The 16,411-nt window shown below is 40.1% G+C and overlaps 1 protein-coding gene across 1 annotated transcript in view; it reads left to right on the top strand.

Moving 5' to 3' along the window:
* The window catches only part of nos1apa (nitric oxide synthase 1 (neuronal) adaptor protein a), a 132,485-nt gene that overhangs the window by 45,937 nt on the left and 70,137 nt on the right, over positions 1-16,411 (top strand). Inside the window, exons 3-4 of the mRNA XM_053683487.1 lie at positions 6,367-6,459; positions 11,331-11,389. Of these exons, the coding sequence (XP_053539462.1) occupies positions 6,367-6,459; positions 11,331-11,389 (152 nt within the window). The remainder of the gene's footprint in view (positions 1-6,366; positions 6,460-11,330; positions 11,390-16,411) is intronic.

The raw sequence follows: 16,411 nt of genomic DNA, 5'->3' as shown, positions 1-16,411 counted from the left end.
TATAACCCTGTTCACTTGCAGAGTGAAATATTAAATCTGAAACTCTCTCTCTCACACACACACACACACGTGTTGAATGAACATTTGTGATAGACAGCTTGTATTTTATTTCTCTGTCATTTCTTTGACATTTCCGCACATGCGTCTCTGAAGCGTTTATGCACTTTATTGTATGTAATTCCAGTCTCGCGTCGTCTGTGATGTGTTTGATGCTGAATTATAATCAGAGAACAAATAGTCAAGGTGGTGAAGTTTCAGATGATCTGATATTATAGGTATTTACGCCACAGCGCTGTCGAATTCTCAGTTCTGATTGGTTAAAAGGTGGTGTAGAATATTCTTGACAGTAATTCCAGTTTCAAGGACAATCACAGGTTTTTATTAGCGCACTCATGCTAACACGTAGTGCTGCGACTAACGATTATTTTCGTAATCGATTAATCGGCCGATTATTATTATTACTTTGTTGTTGTTTTTTTCTTTGATTAATCGGACACACACACACACACACGCAGTACTGTGCAAAAGTCTTAGGCACATGGAAAGAAATGCTGTCGAGAAAACATGGCTTCAAATTATGAAATTAAATGCTTCTTCTTTAAAAAAAAAAAAAAATACTATAAAGAGCAGCAAACAGTAATAAATGAAACGACGGCAATTTGTTGTGTCGACTCTTTGCTTGTTTTTTGTCTGAAGAGTGTATCTTACATAATATGCTATATGGTTTCTTTAATGACAAACATTTTTCATTTTGTGCTGGAAAACTCTCGTGTGTGTGTGTATATGTGTATGTGTATATATATATATATATATATATATATATATATATATATATATATATTATTTATGCATTATATTGTATGGATGCACAAAAAAGCACTGATAATTAAACTACAGTCCTGAATTAATAATAATTTCCCTTTCACTGCACCTTACGGTTCGTGTTACTCACTGCCGTTAGGCATATTGTTTTACTTGTGTTAACGTTGATAGTGTTTTAATGAGACATTACAGATCTTACTTGCACGACACTGTTGATCACCGCGTCTACACCGCAAGCGAGGAGCAACGCGGCCTCGTTACTAACAGATCATTTCCATTATAAAAAAGGCAAACGTCATATAGTGACAATACACTTCAGTGACACTAAACCTTTTAAGCAACTCGCACCAGTTTCCCCGGCCCCTTGCATACAGTGGAGCATTTTGGAAATAAACATACGTTTGTGCTCGTGCATCACTGTCGTGCTTCCGTGCTGCACACGCTCGGTTTTGTAAAGTTTCCAGGTTACTATCTTCTACACTACATTTATTATAAAATGCTCCCATACCTTAGAGCAGTGGTTTTCAAAGTGGGGGCCACCAGGGGGCGCCGGGGGGGCCTCAACAATTTGGTGTGAAAAATAAATACATGATTCTCACTCGCAGACAACCACACACACACACACACACACACACACACACGGTCAATTCCTAATGTAATGTTAAGATGAAAGAGGTAATTATTAATTTAAAAAAAGGGATATATATTCAGAAGTCTGTATTTTTAATGTGTTTTAAAGACGTCTTGCAAAAGGGGGCGCATCGGTCAAATGTTAATGCCATGTGGGGGGCCTTGCCCTGAAAAAGTTTGGGAACCTCTGCCTTAGAGGACTCGGGTCGTACCGTTTGTTCACGTGACGATTTCGCCTCCGTCTGAGGGAGAAAAGCTGACGCTGACAAACAGTAAACTGAAGAAATGAATTGTTGTTGACTCTGGGTATTCTGCTAATATTATTCTAATGCAGCATCACATTACACGCTTATACTTCCACTTAGTAATAAAAACGCTAGCGTTCCATTTGAGACGATACTACCCTTCTAAAATTCATACACTTGACGTTAGAGTATATAGTGCATAGTACAAGTGTAGGTGTATAGTACATCATTTGGGACACAGCTTTCGGTCTGTACTCTCCGATGCGTGTTTTCGGAACAGAAATAATGCAATGAGTAAACACACCAACGAATCGATAATGAGATTCGTTGACAAGTCTTTACATAATCGATTTTCTATCGATTGTATCAATTCGTTGTTGCATCTCTACTCAGAGATGAAAACGTTAGACGTTTTCTGTAGTGAGATGCTTTTTTGGATAACATTTTTGGAAGGAGTCTCTAGTTTCAGCACTTTAACAGCAGTTTAAATTAGAAGTAAAGTTAGAGGTAACATTGGAAAGTCTTCAGGACAGATGGTTTTAAGTTTTCTGGTTTTTCAAGAACATGACGAGCTTTTTTTTAATATATAATTTTTTTATTTTTGTCTTATAAACTTCAAGACCGGGAAAAAAAGGCTGGAGAGAGAGAGGAGTGTTCATAGCTCCTATAAACGAAACTTTTTGTTCCACTGATGTTCCAAAACATTAACTGCGACTATAAATGGATAAAAAGTAAGACGTACTGTCATTTCATAGTGTTGGTAAATAGCTGTGGTGTAAAAGGAATAAATCTTCTGCATGGTAACATTGATACGACCCACATCACACCATCATGTCACTGATCGTCTCTTTGCTTTATGCATTGAATAAATGATCGGGTATTAGAAATAAGCAAAGAAAAATGTGTCCCCATGTGGCACAATAGGAAAGCGATTGCCCAGTCATCCGGAGATTGCGAGTTTGAATCGCGACGATGCCGCAGTCATCCGTGGCCCAGGAGTCTGGGAGAGCAGACACGCGTACAGATGGCGTACACTCTCTCCCTTATAAATCACAGCCACACTAGCCAATCATGGGTGTCTGTGAGCTCGTGCATGATGAACTGGGTGGATAGAGCTTTCCTCCGAGTCACGCAGCACGAGCAGCAGTTTGAAATGGTTTGAAAAGCCTTATTTGGACTTGGAGGAAGCACTTCTCACTCCCTAGCGTATGACCGAGGAGAGCTGGCTGATAGGTGGGAATTGGCCAGGACTAAATCTTCAGTCTGGGGTGGCTGTGGCTCAGGTGGTAGAGCAGGTTATCCACCAATCGTAGGGTTGGTAGATCGATTCCCGGACCCTCTACATGCCAAAGAGTCCTTAGGAACCTTGACACTGAACCCCAAGTTGCAGGCTAGCACTGAATGTATTTGCTTTCAAACCATAATACTCAAAATGATCAAATGGAACATGTTCAAACTATTGTAATACAGTATCAGGATAAAGTGTTTTTGAAATTTATTTATTTATTTATTTATTTATTTATTTAAAGCACGTATGATGACCTTGCATGCCGTCCCCAGTCTGTCTGATATGTAGAGCTGAAATGGCTTGGGGCTCAAACACATGATCCATCATACAGCAGGCAAAAAAATTATAATAAAATTACCATCTAATATATTAATAATAGTGTTTTTATTTATAAGCACCTTTCAGGGTACCCAAGGACACTGTACAGACAGATCTCAGCACATACAATGCATAACAATAATAATAGTAGAACGATTTAAACACATGATACGATTAAAGGGATGATACGATGAACAACAACAAGAAGAACGCATGTTCTTATGACTGAGATAATAAACAGGTAAGAAAACCAAAAAGTAGAAGGCACAATAATAAAAAAATAAATATATATATATATATATATATATATATATATATATATATATATATATATATACACACACACACACATATATATATATATATATATATATATATATATATATATATATATATATTGTGTGTATGGATATACCTGTATTGGATTGTATGATATATTACCAATACATTTTACAATATGCAGATTATTGCTGGGAGATTATACAGGATTTCACATGGCAATTCAAATACATATTCAATACTTGTCTCATGCGTTTTCGTTCCTTGTTGGCTGTAGCTTCTCGTCACTAGTTATTAGATTGATTACCCGTTAACAAGTTCAGCAATGTTTGGGGGAAAACTCAGGACCGTAAATAAAATGATGTCATTAGCTGTAGCTAAACTCATACAGTTGAAATCAAATTCTGTAAATTATGCATGCATGAGCATTTTTATATCCAAGTCATCCTGATAAACAATACAGTTCTTCATTTAAATCCCTGTCTATGTTTTGCAAGCTAATCTGTTCACTGTGTTATCTGTTTGGCAGCACGGACAAGGGAAGTAGCGCTGCATTAGAGAAACATGTCTTTCAGAGAGCAGGTTATTACGGTTCGTATAGCATACAAATTGGGCTCAAAGGAAACATGTATTATGAAATACAAGACACTTTATTTTTGTCAATCGTAAAGCTACAGACTCCACGTTTTCTGACACGTTTAAATCCTCCAACATGATGGCCATCACGATAGTTGGGATCTATCTGCAGTTCCTGATACCACTGTTAATCATCCCATGCTTACGTGAAACAGGGATTTAACTTGACGGTATTTCCTGACCTGGTGAATTAGCATGTATATATGTGTTTGTTTCAGTCTCTCTGGATAAGGAGATCTTACAGAATGCTGAATTGTAATTTATTTATTTTTTATTGTTGTTCAATGAGGGAAGTTCGCGATAACCTATCAAACGGTATCCAACCTAGTTGAGCCTGCGGCTCCAAGGATGAAGTAAATGAATCAAAGTCCCCGTCACTTTAAAGCTGACAGGAATGTATGCATTAATTTAGGGCTGCACGGTTCATCGAAAAGTAATCCAAACCGAAATTCAGAACGTCTAACCGGCGTAGTTTCCCCTTGTCGGTTATTTCCTTTATTAAATCGTGTCACTATTTTCCCCTTAAAAAAAAAATACTACCGCGTGTGTAGTCACGTGACTCAACTCCATCCAGTCAACGGCATGGAAGCAACACGGAGGCGAACTCTAACACCGAGTCAACTGAGCAACAGGAGCAGCTTGTACCAAAGAAAAATGCCAATTTGTTACTACACGCCGAATGATATGGCTCCCATAGCTACAGTGGAGCGCAGTGGGTTTAAACGCCTCGTTAAAACCCTCGACAGGACATACACTGTGCCGTTGCAACCATATTTTCTCCAAACTGCGCTGGCCAACATGTACAAAACATGTCGTATAAAGATAGCTGCTGAACTGAAGTCTGCACTCTGCAGCCACATCTGATCTCCGCCCAAGCACGACGATAGTTTATATAGTTCAATAGTTTGTGTTTCCTTCAGTTATTTTAAAATCACAAAGATAAGAAATGCACGCTTTCATTAGAAACAAATATCCCACCTTTAATAGTTGAGCATTATTTACAGTAAAAACCGTTTCAGTAAACTATGAGGGCAAAATAAATAAATAAATAAATACACAGTAAAATAATCGCCCATTAATGTGTTCATTTAATCGAGATTGTGATTTTAGGTCATATCGTCCAGCCCTACGTTAATTACGCAATACTGCACGAGCAAGACTGCGGGTGTACCGAATATCGTCATGGCTGTGATATTCAGTATAACTAGACAATCGCGAGTGCGATATCGCTTTACTGTTAACAAGAATTTAATATCGAGTAAGTGACATTTCAGACAGGGTACGACCGAACTTTCTGTTTGTTTTAGCTCCGCCAGTGGAAATGGATCCGCCCTCACTTTACAACACGTTGGCTAGCTCACATCGAACTTCCTGTTAAAGGCACCTCTGGTGAAATTGGCGTCCCTTCTTCCTTTTCGTCTTCATCTGACGGGTCTTTCATATTCTAAGTCAAACGTGATATTCATGAACATGTTTTTTGCCGTCTGCTGATGTTGCTAACACTACCGTAGTAACCGTTTCAAACCAGGAAGTGGAATCTTATGTGGTGAGCACAGACGAGCGGAGCGATACACACAGTGAAAGTCAGTTTGTCAACCAATCAAATTGTGGACCGGGAATTAGTGGAACGGTTGTATAAGTATACATACAGAGTAGATATATTTCTTTGTATTTTTTTTTACTTTATTGTTGCAAACCACGTTGTTCTTCAGAGGTTCCTCAGACGCCAATGTGAAACCTCATAGAGCTCCAGATACAAAGAGGGATTTATACTGACTTTATACTAAACACATCGCTAGACACTTTTTAATGAAGGCTAGAGGCACCTTCCTTTGCATTTTAATTACCCAAATATTCAAATGTTCTCCTCACCATGGCACGTTTTTTTTTTTTTTTTTTTTTTTTTTTTTTTGCGCAACGGAGCTCATTTCATTAATATCAAATACGGAAGATTAAATGAAACGGAGGTAAAGCAGTTTCTGTTTCACTAAAGTCTAATCCGGATAATGAATATGTGTTCGTTCATGTTCTGTGAGCCAGATGGAAAGTAATTGCTTTTGTTTGGGTTTTTTTTTTTTTTTTTTTTTTTAATTTATAGACGTTTTGTCGCTCACTCCTTGTTTGTCCTCTTCTCTGTCCTGTATACAGTATGAATTTAAAGTGAAGAACATCAAGAAGAAGAAAGTCAACATTATGGTCTCTGTGGATGGAGTGAAAATCGTGCTGCGTAAAAAGAAAAAGGTGAGGCTGTTTATGTTCCAGGTCATAGAAATGTCTTTAACTATTTTGAATGTGTGATGTTTTTGGGGTTTTTTTTTTTTTTTTTTTTTTTTCGGTCATATCGTCCACATTTGTGTACGTTGTAGGAAAAGCCGAAGGAAAAGAAGAATAATTTCAGCACAGGCTGGTCAGGAGAGGACACAATCAGATGGAGTTCTCTGAATGGGTGGAGATTGGGCTAGGTTTGTGTGTGTGTGTGTGTGTGTGAGAGAGAGAGAGAGAGAGAGAGAGAGAGAGAGAGAGAGATCACCATCTGTACCATCCTCTTGTAAACAAATGCTGTTCGAGAGAACTCATTTTCCATTTAAAGGATCAACTAACAAAGCATCATTACAAAACAGCACTTTCAACAGTCGCTGGTACAGTGGTGCTTGAAAGTTTGTGAACCCTTTCGAATTGTCTATATTTCTGCATAAATATGACACCGACCATCAGTTTTTCACACAAGTCCTAAAAGTAGATAAAGATAACCCAATTAAACAAATGAGACAAAAATATTATACTAGGTCATTTATTTATTGAGGAAAAGGATGTATGTGAACCTCTAGGATTAGCAGTTTCATTTGAAGGTGAAATTAGTCAGGTGATTTCAATCATTGGGATGATAATCAGGTGTGAGTGAGCACCCTGTTTTATTTAAAGAACAGGGATCTACCAGAGTCTGATCTTCACAACACATGTTTTGGAAGTGTATCATGGCACAAACAAAGGAGATTTCTGAGGACCTCAGAAAAAGAGTTGTTGACACTCATCAGGCTGGAAAAGGTTACAAAACCATCTGTAAAGAGTTTGGACTCCACCAATCCACAGTCAGACAGATTATGTACAAATGGAGGAAAATCAAGACCATTGTTACCCTTCCCAGGAGTGGAGACCAGCAAAGATCACTCCAAGAGCAAGACGTGTAATAGTCCATGAGATCAAAAAGGAACCCGGAGTAACTTCTAAACAACCAAAGGCATCTCTCACATTGGCTAATGTTAATGTTCATGAGTCCACCATCAGGAGAACACTGAATAACAATGGTGTTCATAGCAGGGTTGCAAGGAGAAAGCCACTGCTCTCCAAAAAGAACATTGCTGCATGTCTGCAGTTTTCTAAAGATCACGTGGACAAGCCAGAAGGATATTGGAAAATGTTTTGTGGGCAGCTGAGACCAAACGGTTTTTTTTTTGTTTTTGGTTCAAATAAGAAGTGTTATGTTTGGAGAAAGGAAATCACTGCATTCCAGCATAAGAATCTTATCCCATCTGTGAAACATGCTGGTGGTAGTATCATGGTTTGGGCCTGTTTTGCTGCATCTGGACCAGGATGACTTGCCATTACTGCTGGAATAATTAATTCTGAATTATACCAGTTAATTCTGAAGGAAAATGTCAGGAAATCTGTCCATGAATTGAATCTCAAGAGAAAGTGGGTCATGCAGCAAGAAAATGATCCTAAGCACACAAGTCATTCTACCAAAGAACGGTTAAAGAAGGATAAAGTTAATGTTTTGAAATGACCAAGTCAAAGTCCTGACCTTAATCCAATAGGAATGTTATAAAAGGACCTGAAGCGAGCAGTTCATGTGAGAAAACCCAACAAAATCCCAGAGTTGAAGCTGTTCTGTACTGAGGAACAGGCTGAAATTCCTCCAAGCCGATGTGCAGGACTGATCAACAGTTACAGTAAACGTTTAGGTGCAGTTATTCCTACACAAGGCGGTTACACCAGATACTGAATGCAAAGGTTCACATACTTTTGCAACTCACAGATATGTAATATTGGATCTTTTTCCTCAATAAATTGTCCAAGTATAACATTTTTGTCACATTTGTTTAATTGGGCTCTTGTTGTCTACTTTTAGGACTTGTGTGGAAATCTGATCATGTTTTAGGTCATATTTATACAGAAATGTAGAGAATTCGAAAGGGTTCACAAACTTTCAAGCACCACTGACGATGTGTATGGATGCATAAACAGAGTAAATATGAGATCTTCTTTCTTTCTTTTTACCCCAGATTACATCTGTAGCTGCCTACTTTTTTGACAGAGCAAAGCAAGATGAGAAGTTCAGCTTTTCAGAATAATGTCGAGTGAAATCAACTGCTTTGTTTATGTGCTGTGCATATTTTATTCATGTCCAGAATGGAAAAAAAATTGCTGGGGGCTTCCGAGTGATGCAACAAAATAAGCATTCACCTTAGCCTTGGAAGATTGCGAGTTTTAATCCTGACGATGCCACAGCCATCCGTGGCCGGGAGTTTAAGAGCGCAAAACCGGCTGGACTCTGAGTGCAAGGGATAGCATACTTCCTGTCAGTCACACTAGTAGCAATCCTAGTCAGTCATGGGTGTCCGTGAGCTCATGTATGTGGAACAGGGCAGATAGCTGATCCGCCTGAGTGTGTTATGCTGCCATGTGACACAGCAGACATTGTTGTTGGCTGGCTTCCCGTGTCTCGAAGGAAGCATGTGTTTGCCTTCACACTCCCCACTTGGTAGCTGCTGTATGATCGAGGAAAAGCAGGCTAGTGGTGAGTGGGAAATGGCAAGTGTGCATATTTGGGAGAAGGGGAGGGGGGATTGCTCAGAGATTAGTGTAGTTAGCAGGTGGATGTATACACACACATATATATATATATATATATATATACACAGTTCTGCTTTTTATTATATTTTTATTCTTTATGCTGCTGTGACGTAACAATTTTCCTCACAGGATCAATAAAATCTACCCACCTACCTACCCACCCAAACTGTTGCCACCAACTTGGAAGCACACAGTTGTCTAGAACAATGGTCACCAACCCTGTTCCTGGTGATCTACTTTCCTGAAGACTTAAACTCCACCCATAATTCTCTAATCATTGCCTTATGAAGTTCTTGATCAACTAAAACAGGTGTGCTTAGATGTTGGTTGGAGATGAAACCTGCAGGAAGGTAGAGCTCAAGAAAGAGGGTTGGAGACCACTGCTCTAGAATGCCTTTGTATGCTGTAATATTACAATTTCCCTTCACTGGAACTAAGAAGCCCAAACCTGTTCCACCATGACAGTGTCCCCATGCACAAAGCGAGCTCCGTGAAAACATGTTCTGCCAAGGTTGGAGTGGAAGATCCTGCAGAGATCCCTGAACTCAATCCTTCTGAACACCTTTGGGATGAACGGGAATTTTGACTGCTCACCTGACATCAATGCATTGGCTCACTAATGCTCTTGTGACTGAATGAACACAAATCCCCACTGCCACACGTCAAAATCTAGTGGAAAGTGTTCCTACAAGACTGGAGCTTATTATAACAGCAAAGGAGGACCAACTCCATGACATGGGCACATATGGGTGTGCTGGTCGGGTGTCCACATACTTTTGATCATGTCATGTATATATGTAGTGGGCTGGGGGGGGCTTAACCATTTTGGTTTTCCAAATACCAACAGTGTGTAGGCACTTAGGAAGAGCTTGATTTTCTGAAGATTTTCACAAGTGCACTCTTCTGTACTGTATTAAAGTTCTTGTCTGTAGTAATTGGTCACATACTGCAGATGCACTGGATATAGTTCAGGTCGGACGGTACAAACGATTTCTTTTAACATTGAAGGAATTGCATTTACCATCCGTTTGGATGAAGAGAAGCCGTAGAGGCAGGATAATGTCAGAGACAGTTTTAGTTTTAGTCTCGCGACATCATGGCTCTATGCTGTGCATAATTACAAGTTGTGCCATGTAGAGCTTCTGTAGTATATTAGACTGTACTGAGGTCACCATGGAGGGAAGACATTAAATCAGAACAAATTAGGGTAAGAGTTTATTAGATGGCTTCATGTGGGTGCATGCCAGAGCCATATCTCCCTGCAGTTCTGGCCTGGTTTCCCACTGAAGTTAAGTGGGGTTGAGCCTGGTGAGTACCTGGATGGGAGACCTCCTGTGGAAAACTAAGGTTGCTGCTGGTAGTGGTATTAGTGAGCCCAGCAGGGGGCGTTTACCCTGCGGTCTGTCTGGATCCTAATACCCCAGTATAGTGATGGGGACACTATACTGTAAAAACACCACTGTTTTTCGGATGAGACGTTAAACCGAGGTCCTGCTCTCTGTGGTCGTTAAAAATCTCAGGACACTTATCCTAGAAAAGAGTAGGTGTATAACCCGTCTGTCCTGGCAAAATTCCCCCATTGGCCCTTCTCTATCATGGCCCACTAATAATACATCACTCTCCTCTCCTCTCCACTAATAGCTGGCGTGTGGTGGGCGCTCTGGTGCACTATGGCTGCCGTCGCATCATCCAAGTGGATGCCTAGAAAATGCTATATAAATCTTAGGAATTATTATTATTATTGAGCTAATGTGAGTGTTCTTGGATTATTTTAATAACCAGCTCTGGCTGGTGAAAAATATATGTTGGTGATAAGTTATATTAGCGTGTAGTTGAGTCAGTTAGATTGACCTATCTAATAAAATGATGTATTGCTTAATTCTCGTTTATTTCAAGTAATAATCACCATTAATATTCATGAGTATCACAGTATTGTTCAGAACGATGCATTTTCCGAGACAAAGCATCTTCTGAGCTTCTTATATCTGAAAATGGGGAGAAAAAAAAAATCAGTAGGTAGTTTTTTAGTTTCTAATTTGAATATAGTTTAACAGTGTCATCAGATTGAAGAGTGTCCTCCAAGTGATTGTGATCTGATGTGAAACCACTCAGTGGGAACAGCATTTTTATTCCTAAATGATCTGGAACTTGTGCCTCTGCCATCATTAATCATCTCTCTGAAGCAGTGGAGTTATTAGGCGCATTGGTGGCTGTATTAGTCATTCTCTAAAACTCATTCTTTCCTTCTTACCCTATAGAAAAAAGAATGGATGTGGGACGAGAGCAAGATGATGGTGATGCAGGACCCCATTTACAGGCAAGTTCCCAATCACTCATAAATATGCACGCAATTCACGGTTCCCGTCACAGCTGGATTTCTGCCTCTGTACAACAGCAAGGAGCAATTTCTGGTTTTTCTAGTGCTTTACCACTTACAGTTTTAGTGAAGGCTTGGAATCGACTTCAGTGCAAGGTCTTTGTTTATGCTCGACACATAACGAAAAGGATATTTTGGTTCGGGTGTGGCAGACTAAACAACTGTAACAAATAACTCACTATATATTTAGCTAGTGATCTTTACTTAATGCCTTGAAAGGGTGTAAATCGCAAGCATCATGACGAGACGATCTACCATCGATTCTTTTAGCCAGCGATTCCGTATTTGCCGATACCTCAACGAGATGCGGTTTCGATTCAATCAATTCAGGCGCCTGCAATCGACGTTAAACGACGTGTCTATCTCATACAATCAGTAACATTTCTATTAATTCACAGATGCAAACGAAATAAACAATAAGACCTTGGTGGATGTAAGCGTGAACTTCAGTAACAAATCCAAATCAGCAAGCAATCTCTTAAACATGAAACGAGCAGAGGTCAATGAGTCAGATTTCCAGAACATAGGACACACGACCTCAAAGTAAAGACAAAACGAAATGTCAAGAAAGCAGAACAAGCAAACGGAGCAAATAACACTCGGAGATGTACAAACGGAAAGGGCAAGAAACTTGCAAAGATTCGCGGTGATAAAGCAGTTTAAATACACTGATGGGGTGAAACAGGAAACAGGCTGATGGGGTGAAAGATGGGGTGAAACAGGAAACAGGCTGATGGGGTGAAACAGGAAGCTGGTGGTATAAGATGAGTTAGAGCTATAGAGTGTCGTTGATTTGGATGCGGAGTTGAATTGTAATGGATATAGACATGACACTGCATGTGACCAATAAAAAAATCTCAAGGACTTCAAAGAGATGATGCACTCAACTAATTAACTGTATTTTTTATATATAATAATAATTAGTCTAAAATAAAAGTCGATTGATTCTTTGAGTGAATTTACAACCAGAAATACATTCCAGTGTGACGATGAGTGCGTTTACATGAACAGCAATAATCTAATTATTGACCTTATTCTGAATAAGACAATATTCTGATTAAGGTGTTTACATGAGTTGCTTTTAGAATACTCCTTTCATGTTCCTGTTTTACGTGTTATAGAACGTAGTTGGATTAACGGCACACGTCATTACGTCACCGCGCCACGCCGTCCGACGTCCCTCCAGAATTTCACGTATCGACATACAGTTCATCTTCATTATGGGACCGTATACAGTTTTGGGTGTTTCAGCTCTAATTTTACAAAAACTTCAAGTGCGGTTAAATATTTGTCATGCTGTACGTGCAAATAAACGACTGCTTGAAGTCGTGGGCTGCGTCCCAAACCGCGTACTTGCCTACTATTTAGTAGCTGTAATACGTGTATCTTGCCTACAGTATAGTAGGTAATTACGTGGTTTGCTGTGAAACGGTTGAGCGCTGCCGCGTGTGTACGTGTCCTGTGGCAAAACGCGGTGAAAACTCCCACACGGCGTTAATAGTGTGATTAAGGTGTGTACATGTCTGTAATGCGACTAAAACAGGAATACTCCACGCGTCTTAATTCGATTTGTGTTTACTTCAAGTATGACTTTAGTCGGATTAAGGTCATCAATAATTGCTGTTTACATGCTAGTTTCTTAATCAGAGTATCGTCTTAATCGGGTTCATATCGGATTATTGTTGTCCATGTAAACGTGCTGTTATTGAGGTTGCATCAGATTCTCAGACAGTGGCTCTCTTTAGACTTAATGCTGCTTCTATGCTATAGGAAAAATCGAATTTAATCCAAGGTCAGAATTTCGCTTCATCCATAGTTATGTCTGAGATCTGAATGCAGATGTGCACAAATTCAGAGTTAACTCTTCACTACGTGCACGTAACTCGACTTTAAATAGGACCCATTGAGCGAGTCCAGCTGAGGGCGGAGCTTATTTCTGGGATGAATAATCTCATCCCAGCCACGACTCAGTTTCCCAGGAGGCACCTCTAACTACAAACATGGCCGCCGAGGACTACACTTCCCACACACTCTCCTTCCCCGGAGTTCTAATCACACATACCTGCATCCCATTACAAACACACTCGCACCACAGCATAAGAGAGACTTTGGAAGCGAGGAGACTTTGCGAAGTAATGTTCAGTTGACTCGTGTCTCTGCCATTCTGTAAGCCTTTTTCTCGTGCGTTTACAAAGTTACTTTTGACCAGTGTTTTTCCGTCCCCGACCTCGATTTCTGCCTAGCCTCGTTTTGTTTGTTTGCCTGATCACCTGACCCTCGCCTGTTTATCGACCAGGAACTTTGTCTTTCACCTTTGGATTATTCCGCCTGGATTCCGTCACCCGCGACTGCTTCCGTCTCCACCCACAGTACGTGACACATTGAAGCGAAAATGAAAACGGCTTGTCCCTGAACATGTCACTGATACGTCATCTGTTTCCACTAGAAGCTTCATGCATGCTTAAATTAAAGCTTGCTCATTTCCCATGCACTTGAGCGTATAATCCGTTCTGTAGATAAACCACCCTAGGTAAACACCCGACTCTCACTGGTCATAGGTGAGGATGGGATGATGATTACCACGTAGAACGGTTTTAAAATGAACACACGTTAAATCGTGATGTTTCTTAGCAATGTTAATTAAAAGTAGAGGATGATGAAACCCTCTTCATTTTGCGAGTCGAGATAACCTTGTGAGTCAAAAGCACTTTGCACAATAGGGGTGTCACTTTATCTTGTTTCTTGTGCGATATGGCCGTAACATAATGCCCTTCTCTTTAGTGTATTCGGGTTCAATTTACTCCACATCCATCACGCAGCATTCTGAATTTTTACTCCATTATGCTGCTCGGCTCATTTTCCGGTAACTGGACGAACCACTACAAATGCTACATATACAGTATAGACTTTTTTTTTTTTTAAATGCATAGGATAGGCATGGGATTACCTCATTTGATTAAAAAGCTTGGTAAATGAGCAGAGTTGCCCTCCAGTGCCACATTTTACCCTCATTTGCCAGGTGGATAGGTGTTCATGTCAAGCCCTTACAGGGATGTTTATAGTATTTCTCAAGGTGAACTGAAGCCTGTTCTGAGCTGTTAGGTATGTAGCCGAGTCAGCGCAGTGGGTGGTGTTTACACACCATGTCTGACCACGAGCTCGGATAATGAGGGATTGTGGTTGGGCTTCCGATTTTCGGATTAGCCAGAAGGAGACACGAAACTTCAGGGTGACTATGAAGGAGCAGTTTGCACACAGAGACAGATCCTTTTTTTTCCCCTGTTTCCTGGACAGATTTAGAGACTATCCCGTATTTATTAAAGCGAGAGCTATGTGGAAAGCCATCAGTATTAATCATGGTTCTCATCATGGTTTGATGGACTGTTGTAATTATAGCTAACGCAATTTTAACTGTTCTGATACCACTTTTATTGACATGGTTGTACATTTGGGCATTAGCTTTCTTGATTAAAGTGAAGCATGGTTGTGATGCAACACTTGCACATCATCTCCAGCGAGAATTCAGGGCAAGGAAACGTGAGTAATTGCAGTGTGCCACATGTGCTGTGTTACCTCTAGATTCTGCTCTCTCTCTCTCTCTCTTTCACACTCTCTCTCTCTCTCTCTCTCTCTCTCTCTCTCTCTCTCTCTCTCTCCTTGTCTCCTGACACTATGCTTTGTTCATGTCACTTCCAAATTGGAGATGTGCTATGTTATTTTCTAGGAATAGATTGAAAATAAAATGTGGCAGTTTTATTTAATGGGCAAGATATATTTGTGCAGTCATCAGTATACAGTACCTGGGCTAGTATGGCCAAAAATGGAAATCACGGTATAGTTTGTATACGTCTCAGTATGGTAGGATTGCTTCAGTTTCACAAGGACCATATTCAGTGTTCGGTTTAAGCTGTGAGTGTGTGCGCACTTCTGATGATGCTCCCATGCAGAAAATATTCAAACCTGTGCAGAACGGCAGCTAAAAACAAGGTGTATAAAGAAGTTCGTCGTTGGACCCTTTTCACACTCTTGTGTTAAAGGAGTCATATCATGATTTAAAAAATTTTTTTTAAATGTTAATTATTTTGTCTATTGGGAGTAATAGAATAGTTTAACATGCTTTAATGTTCAAACAGCGCATTATTTGTCAAATACTGCACATTATTGCAGTGCCTCTTTTCCCAGGCTGCCAGAAACGCTCCAAAGCCCCTCCTTCCAAAAAGCCCAGAGCGCTCCGATTGGCCAGCTGACCCGATGCGGTGTGATTGGCTGAAAGCCTCACGAGCAAGTCGGAAAAGTAACGCCCCTTAGCTTTAGCTTTCTCCTTAGCTTTAGCCTTAGCCTCCAAGGCTTCTAAAGCAATTCTAAGCAACATGTCGTCGGTTTTACTGTATCAGTCCAAGCCTGAGTCTGATTGAGAAGCTGTGCATGATCTAGCGGAAGCAAGTTTGCGAACACGACTTGAGCAGAACATTTGACAGTGGTAACTTTTTATTTCGTAACTCTCTCACCTTCAGATACGATGTAAATTCCGACCACTCCGGCGGGCCATCTATTCTATGTACACAGCTGCTGTGTGTGTACAGTTACTCATGCATATCTTTGGAAAGCTAGGATTCTTATGCTTCAATTGACTTCAAGATACAATCACAACAGCAGCTACAATGAATGTCTGTCGGACCACCAACGTATAAACAAACACTAACCCCTGAGTCAACTTAGCAAACTTTAGCTAGCATGTTAGCAGAGGTCTACAATCGAGCCAAAAAACAAAACTCTGCATTTGAACAGTCAGTAGCAGATACTTCATAAAATAATCAAACACACTTACAGGTTCTGATTCAGAAGCACAAGATTGTCCGAGCAAAGTGGGAATCGCACCATTTTTCAGGAGTAGGCTTTGTGTGTAGCCTGCCTTGTATTCGCCCAGGTTCAGGAAGCTGTTCTCCATAAAATGTGCTGTGC

The sequence above is a fragment of the Ictalurus punctatus genome, chromosome 11 (assembly GCF_001660625.3).
Source record: "Ictalurus punctatus breed USDA103 chromosome 11, Coco_2.0, whole genome shotgun sequence".
Classification (NCBI taxonomy): domain Eukaryota; kingdom Metazoa; phylum Chordata; class Actinopteri; order Siluriformes; family Ictaluridae; genus Ictalurus; species Ictalurus punctatus.
This window is presented reverse-complemented; position numbering and strand designations above follow the sequence as displayed.